The sequence below is a fragment of the Cyprinodon tularosa genome, unplaced genomic scaffold (genome assembly GCF_016077235.1).
Source record: "Cyprinodon tularosa strain WSP-4 unplaced genomic scaffold, ASM1607723v1 ctg356, whole genome shotgun sequence".
NCBI classification, from domain to species: Eukaryota; Metazoa; Chordata; class Actinopteri; order Cyprinodontiformes; family Cyprinodontidae; genus Cyprinodon; species Cyprinodon tularosa.
The window spans coordinates 184,207-191,984 of record NW_024039070.1 but is presented as its reverse complement, the minus strand read 5'-3'; the positions used below and the strand labels follow the sequence as shown (position 1 = coordinate 191,984).

General features: G+C 37.6%; 1 protein-coding gene across 1 annotated transcript; it reads left to right on the top strand.

Moving 5' to 3' along the window:
* Positions 1-3,966: 3,966 nt before the first annotated feature.
* ficd (FIC domain protein adenylyltransferase) lies at positions 3,967-7,163 on the top strand. The gene is made up of 2 exons (XM_038295462.1): positions 3,967-4,542; positions 5,806-7,163. The coding sequence occupies exons 1-2, from the start codon at positions 4,266-4,268 to the stop codon at positions 6,885-6,887; spliced, it is 1,359 nt and encodes a 452-aa protein (XP_038151390.1). The 5' UTR covers positions 3,967-4,265; the 3' UTR covers positions 6,888-7,163.
* Positions 7,164-7,778: the final 615 nt, after the last annotated feature.

Here is a 7,778-nt window from a genome sequence, read left to right as displayed (position 1 = left end):
TAAGTATATTTGCTCTCTCCAAATTGCCACTATGTATGAGGGTGTGCCTCATGTTCTTTCTATATCTGTGTTCTGCCATGATAGACTGGCAACTCAGTCAGGGTTTATCTCCTACTAATGATGAGCACAAGCCCCCATTCGAATCTGCAAAGACCAGCAGGAAAGGATGATGGATGGATAATCAAATTGGGAATGTGCAGATAGGTTCTGACAGGAAACTGGTGTTGCCAAGGAAAAGAAAGATTTGTAATTCCAAACAGGGTGCAGCTGATTTAAGCTCCATGTGACACACTTTCAGACTGACCTTAAAAACCGTTGGGTGTGTTTGTGGAAATTAGCCTCCCATATGAGACCAGGACTTGTTTACACGTTGTTAGGGATTATCAGCTGTTTAAAGAATAAGACTAAGTCTTTTATTTTTTTTTATTTTTATTTTTTTTATTAATGACAGGCTTTAAACCTGTTGCCCTGATGTCTGCGGTTAAAAACTCCTTTAGTGTCTGAAACTAAGGCATTTGATGGGCATCAAAGGCCACCATTCAGTCTGCTCAGTGCAAATCCATTTCAGTGCAGTTTGGGTCATCTGCAAACCGGAACAGCTCCAAGCAGCAACAAACAATTAAGTCTGCAAAAAGAAACGTTTGGGTTGACCTTTTCTCCATTCATGACGATTACAAGTCTAGTGCCAATTAAAACCACGAGCCAACACAGGAATTGATGTGAACACAATGAAAATCAAACAGCTACACTGCTGGAAACAATATAGGCATTTTATAATACTAAAACATACCTTCCTCTTTTATGTATATAAGAAAATATATACAAGACTGGTTGCACAATTACACAGTTTTATTTTATCTTGTCCTTTTTTATGACTGTAAGGGATCTTTCTGCATATTTTTGTTTTCTATTTAAACTGTCGATTATGATGTAAACAATGGAAAAACTTAAAATCCTTTTTTTTTCAAACAAACTTGGTCATTTAAGTTTAATCCATTTTTTGAAGAAAAAATTCCAGTGTTTTGGATTCCAAACACTTACGTAAGTAAGTAAGTTATAAAATCTCACAGGGGTTGAAAATATTTAACATGAATCCCCTAAGGCAGTGGTCCCCAAACTACGGCCCGTGGGCAGGATCCGGCCCCCACATTTGGTCCGGCCCCCTGAACAATGCCAGAAAGTATTTTCATATAAGTGTATTTTTTTTGTATTTGATAATAAAGTTGGACATTTACAATAAAATGTTCCTTAATTATGAAGTTTTTTCATTATTAACTATTAGTAACTATTTCATACACACATAAAACCTGACAATGTTCCACCCTTTTGGGGTCTGTGCCTCTATCTGGCATTCCCCAGCAAAAAATCTTAAACCCGCCCCTCTCAAAGAGATACAGAAGAGGATTAAGGCCATAAAAAAAAAAATAAAAAAATAGTCTATTCAATTCTGACTTTTTTCTCCGAATTCTGATTTTATTCTCAGAATTCTGAGGAAAAAGTCAAAATTCAGAGGGGGGAAAAAGTCTTTTTAGTCTTTTTTTTCTTTTGAATGGCCCTAATCCTCTTCTGTAAAGAGAGAGTGGAATAATGGCAAAAAGATTAGGTAAGAGAAAAATTGATTCAGAATGCAGGGCATTTAATCTGAATTGGACAAACGATAATTTTTTTTTGTTTAATGCAAAGAAAAGGCTGTCTGTCTCATCTGTCAAGAGGTGGTGGCGGTATTCAAAGAATATAACCTGCAGAGACACTATGAATCCCGTCATAAAGACATAAATCCCGTCATAAATTTAGGCACTCTTGCAATCGTCACAAATTTTCTGTTACAAACTGATCCCTTTTCAGGTGTTGATAGGAAAGAGAAAAAAGTTTCCTGGAATTCCCCCCAAAAAAACACTTGATATGAAGACAGATGTAATGCCTGTCGTGCCAACATCCTCTAAAGGCAATCTTTCCTGTAGTTCTCTAGAGGTGACTTTTTCTGACCTTTCTTATTGTCCTGCACATTGTTCTGGAAAAGCAGCCTTTCAGAAATTAGAAAAGAAAAAAACAAACGTTAGCGTCTCTCATTCATGGCTCAGAGACAATAAATGTCATGGATTACAAATTAGAGGTTCGTAGAAACTCCAGTCAACTAAACTGAAATAAATAACTAAACAAATGCTTCAGTTCCATCTTTTTTAGGAGAATGGTCCCTATGTGGAATAAAAAATAACAAACTTAATGTGATTGTTTCTTCCCCATACTCAAATAGAAATATAAAATTTTATTTCTCTATGAAAAGATGCTGCTTAAAAAATGTGTATTCAGAATTCTGTAATTCCTTATTATTTGCCTGTTTTCTTTCATAATGGAAAAGAAAACAGTTAGAGGCTTTGTATCATTTAAAAAAATCTCTATCCTGAAATCTGTAAATATAATCTTCTTTCTGTTATTTTTTTTCACTTTATAAAACATACAGAAAAAAATCAAAGTAAAAGAACATTTGAAAAGTTATATTACCACACACTAGAGAACCATCATTACCTTTATTCCAATTAATTTAGTCTAAAACTAACATCAGATAAATGGTAAGAAGCTGGAAACATGCCAGACAGTCTACTTGGTGGAAGTGGGTATTAAAAGCGTTGACATCTTTGTAAATCAGATTAAAATATTAGAATGTTAAATAGATTTACATATGCACCTATAAAATTATCAGTATTAACTTGGTGTTATATTAAAAATAGGAACCTGTTGAGTAAATCCTAGATGCTGATAGAGGATGAAATATATTTGCTTTCTGTAACAGAGAACAAATTACAGTTCAACAATAAGATGGCAATGATAAAATTAAAACCTAAATAAGTACTGATCTAAAGTGAATATGTATTCAACTTTTTTTTCACCCTGATAGCCCTAATTAATCCTTGTGGAGCTAATTACCTTCAGAGACAGAAAGGTATCTGAAGCTCACCATAAATTATGAAATATAATCAGTGATGCTGCGGGTCCTTTCCTCTTCAAGGAACTCTGGGAAACTTATTGAAGTTTGTGACAACATGATTTTTTTTAAAACACATGGTGAACTCTGACAGAAAGCTGAGAATGGATTCAAATTAGGACTTGTAGCAAGATAAGGACTGTATAATGTATTACAAAATCAAAACAGATAGTTCACCAGAAACTAAAACTCAATCTTACTTTATGTCCATTTCAGTCCTATTTCAGTCCCCAGACCTAAATCCAACCTGGATTTGTCTTGGATTTAGTGGATGCTATTAGTAAAAAGCTTGTAAAAAATATTACCAGCAGGGGTCACGTAACAGCTTGATCAGAGATTTTGTCAAATGTCACTGCTTAGCATATTGAAAGCATTTTCTGAAGTAATTTCTAAGAAATAAATTCAGAATGTGAGAAACCACCTAAACCGTTTTTACACATTTTTAACAGAAGTGTCAATAAATCTGTAGTAGTAATCTATATGTAGAGGTAGATAAAAAGATAAAGTGTTAATCCAAGAAGGAAAACAAAATTGAAAAATAAACACATTAGTAAACAGGAGAAAAATGTTAATTCTTAACCTCATATATGAACAATCTTGCATATACAGAAATCACTACCTAATCTACTTAAAATTAATGTACTCGCAACAACAGTGAAGAAGGTTTATTTCAGAAGTAGGTAAAAATATACAAATAAGACACTATCCCATCTTAACCTATTGGGGAAGCCAAATTACGGTACACAATTTTCAAATTTTTGCGTAAACTATCTCTGAGATTTCTGTGTAAACTCTCAATCATCTGCGTGTTAGGTTAGGTGCTTACCTGTCAGATTTCATTGAGGGAATACTACCCCACACATCAACCAATCAGAGACAGTTACGAACCACTAAGCGTTTTCTTCAAGTTTTAACCAATAGAAACTGCTTTTCAATAAGTGCTTTGGCCAATAACAAGCGAGATTACTCCTGCGTAAGCAAGCGGAAGTGCTTATGTATACGTCTTGTAAACAGGCAAGCCAACGTCGAGAACATAAACGCTTCCCTAAAGTTTTAATTGTTAATTTTGCTGTAACGCTTCAACAGTAGGAGGCTACCTTTTGACGACAGAGAGGCTAAATTAAAACGATTAGTGTATGTTTCCGAAAGTTGCCGGTGACCGGGCAGGTGTGCATTGTAGCCGAGTTTTTCTTCTTCCCTGCCACCCTTAGGCTCTTTACACGGTGGAATTTGATGGGGGGCTGTTAGCACTGAACGATGTCGGATTTAACCTGGGCTCATAATGGCTGCTGTGACGGAATGGCGGTGCATCAACGGCCGCCGTTTCCTCGGAGGATGGGGCCCAGTGCTGTGCGTGGTTCTTGGCTCTTTGGTTGCCATGCTGCTGCTGCCTCTTATTGGGATGCAAAACCAGTGCTGTGCCTCCCTGAAAGGTATCGCCCAATTCCGCTGCCAGCTGTGGGGGAGCTCACAGTCTCCTCCAGCTGTGCAGTCCACCAGCCTGACTGTCCCCTTCACAGCTCTGGATCTTCTGCCTCAGAAGACCAAACCCAGCAAAGGTAAACACAAACGTGTCAAAGCACCTGCCATATGTTTAAGAGAATGATGATTCAGATTTATTATTTCGCTTTTAGTATTAATAGCATGGACTGTTTGTATTGCCCTTTTAAAGTAATCCCACCCCTATAACATTGTCCTCTTGTAAGCATCACATTCTGTGTGTTTTAATTGGGGTTTTAAGACAGAAATACTAAAAGTTGTGAAGTGGAAAGTATTTTAAACAAGATTATCACTTGTTCTTCAAATACAAATTTAAAAAAGAGTTGGTCGTATTAATTAAACTGCCATTTTCTGCAGTAAAAGCTTCAAATCTTTCAAGGCATACCTACCCTGCAAAGAGACTCTTTGCAAATATCTCGAGCTCAGATAGGAGGTAGGATATCTGAACATCTGGATTCAGCTCTTGCAATAGATTCCCAATTTGATTTAGGTCAGAGCTTTCATTTTATCATTGTAAGAAATAAATGGAAATTACCAACAAAAAGATTGCAGGTAGTAGTTCTGTTGTAAAGTGAACCTTTCCTCTGGTCTTCAGTCGAACAGCTTTTCTTCCCTTATTTACCTGTGCTTGGTTCCTTCCATCATAAAATGAACTTTTACTAACTTTCCAGTCTCAATATCATATTGTCCCATTCAGGGTAATTTGATAGAAAATAATCAAACTGTTTAAAAACGAAATACATCCAAACATGAGTTAAAAGTGCTCGTGAGAACCAACCATTGTTTCAGTTAAAAAAGAAAAACATACAAAGACAGAGACAATGTTTTCATACCATAGCTAAATTACACAGTTGGACATATTTACTGGAAGACTTTTAAAAACGGTTGATTTCCCTGCATTTTATTTAGGATTACCAAAGTTAAACAAAGAGAATATAATTGCACATCATTAATTTCAGATTGTTTTTACTTTAAAGTCGTAGGGAAGTTATATTTAAATTTCAAATCATTCTGGCTTAAACATGTATATAAATGTACTCTTTATCAGATGATATTGTCCCAAAAGCTGGAAAATTTCTATTAAAAAAAAAAAATCATGTCTTAAAATCTGTTCTGTTTTTTCGTTATTTTATACAGGCTAGTTAGTTATACATCAGCTTGCACACCTAAATAAGACTTTATACATTAGAAATTTGTAAAAGGTTCAGATGTAATGGAGTGGCAGCGCAAACTCTTAAAGAACAGGTTTGTCATTATGCAGCCCCTGGTTTTCTAAAAGTCAAATTTCTAGCCTAATTTAGAGTTTTCTTTTTTTAATGCAGAGATGGAGCTGGAGGCCAAAGCAGCACTACTGCAGGCTCTGGAGATGAAGAAACTTGGGAAGAGAGAGAAGGCTCACAAGCTGCTGGTGCATGCTCTTAGTATGAACCCTGACTTTGTGGATGCTCTGACAGAGCTGGGGACCATACTGGAGGAGGAAAAGGATGTCGTTCAGGCAGACCACCTCTATACGAAGGCCTTGGCCCTCTCACCATGTAATGAGAGAGCTCTGGTCAGCAGAGACCGAACCCTTCCCCTGGTGGAAGAGATTGACCAGCGCTACTTCAGCTTAATCGACAGCAAAGTGCGCAGGCTTATGTCCATTCCCAAAGGTAACTCCGCCCTTCGTCGAGTGATGGAGGAGACCTACTACCACCACATTTATCACACTGTGGCAATAGAGGGAAACACCCTGACTCTGTCAGAGATCCGACATATCATCGAGACGCGTTACGCCGTTCCCGGGAAGAGCCTTCAGGAGCAAAATGAGGCAATCGGCGTGGATGCAGCCATGAAGTACATCAACACCACACTGCTGTCAAGATCGGGAGCCATCACTGTCAGCAACATCCTGGAGATTCACAGACGAGTGCTTGGCTATGTGGATCCTGTGGAAGGCGGTCGGTTGCGCACAAGCCAGGTGTTTGTGGGCCAACACATCCCACCACACCCCAAGGACCTGCAGCGACATATGGATGAGCTGGTGCAATGGCTGAACTCGGAGGAAGCCCTGCAGCTGCACCCGGTGGAGTACGCAGCTCTTGCCCACTACAAACTGGTTTACGTACACCCATTCATAGACGGAAATGGACGCACGTCACGGCTGCTCATGAACCTTGTTTTGATGCAGGCGAGGTATCCACCGATTACTATTCGCAAAGAGCAAAGGGCTGAATATTACTCCACTTTGAACACGGCCAACGAGGGGGATGTGCGCCCTTTCATTCGATTCATTGCCAAATGTACGGAAATGACACTGGACACTCTGTTGATTTCCACCACCGAGCACGCGGTCGGACTCCCTGAAGCCGACCGGAACCAGGCCTGTCCCAGCTGCAAACAGACCATTCCTGTACACAACTAAATAGAAGGGTTAAGGAAAATGGGGGCATGAGTTTCCACAATGTAATAATACATTTTAGTTCATCTGAAAGGTTTTCCAACAGTGGCTTAAATTGTGCTAAATCTCGTCTTTTTGCCAAATTCAAATCTTAAGATCTTTAAGTGCAAACAGGCGTTTCAAACTTCTTTCATTTTTAAGCTACAAGTAGAGTTTAAGTGTTTCTCTTGAAAGTTTGTTGACAAAACTGTAAAGCACGTTCATGTATTTATTTTAGAATAAAAGTGACTTATTTCTTTAGCACGTGCAGTCATTTTAGAATAAGAGATTTTAATTCTTTTTTAATGACAAAACCACAGCAAAGGGAACCTACAGAAACATCTCAATGCATTTAGAATCTGATGAAGTCATTTTAGTCAGCAAATTTGAAATTTCAGTTTACTTAAAGATACACGTCAAGTGTGAAGTTCTGCTAACTTCTTTATAATCTATTAAAAACCTAAAATTTAGTTGGAATATTAAAAATGGCATTTTTATTTATAAACCCTTGCTTATAACCCTCCATTCCTTAACCCAACTCTTAAATTAGATCTTCATGATTCAAAGCTTTTCTTTGTTTCTAGTGCACAATTTTTTCTTTCAACTTTCCCTCTAATGCAAGAAAATGGCACCCTGTGAACAGCCAGTCTGATCTATGATTGACATAACTCTGTAAACGGTTCAGTTAACTCTAAAATATTTAAGCTCTCAGACTAATGGTAAATATATTCATGGTGGAAGAGCTTTAAATTTGGAACCAGAAAAAAAAGCACTGAAGCAATCAAAGAAAGCAGGGAGAAAGGATGTTTAAAATACCTAATAGAACACTTAAAAATGGGAAAAGGTAAGCAGACAGGACACAGGGAGAAAAGGAAG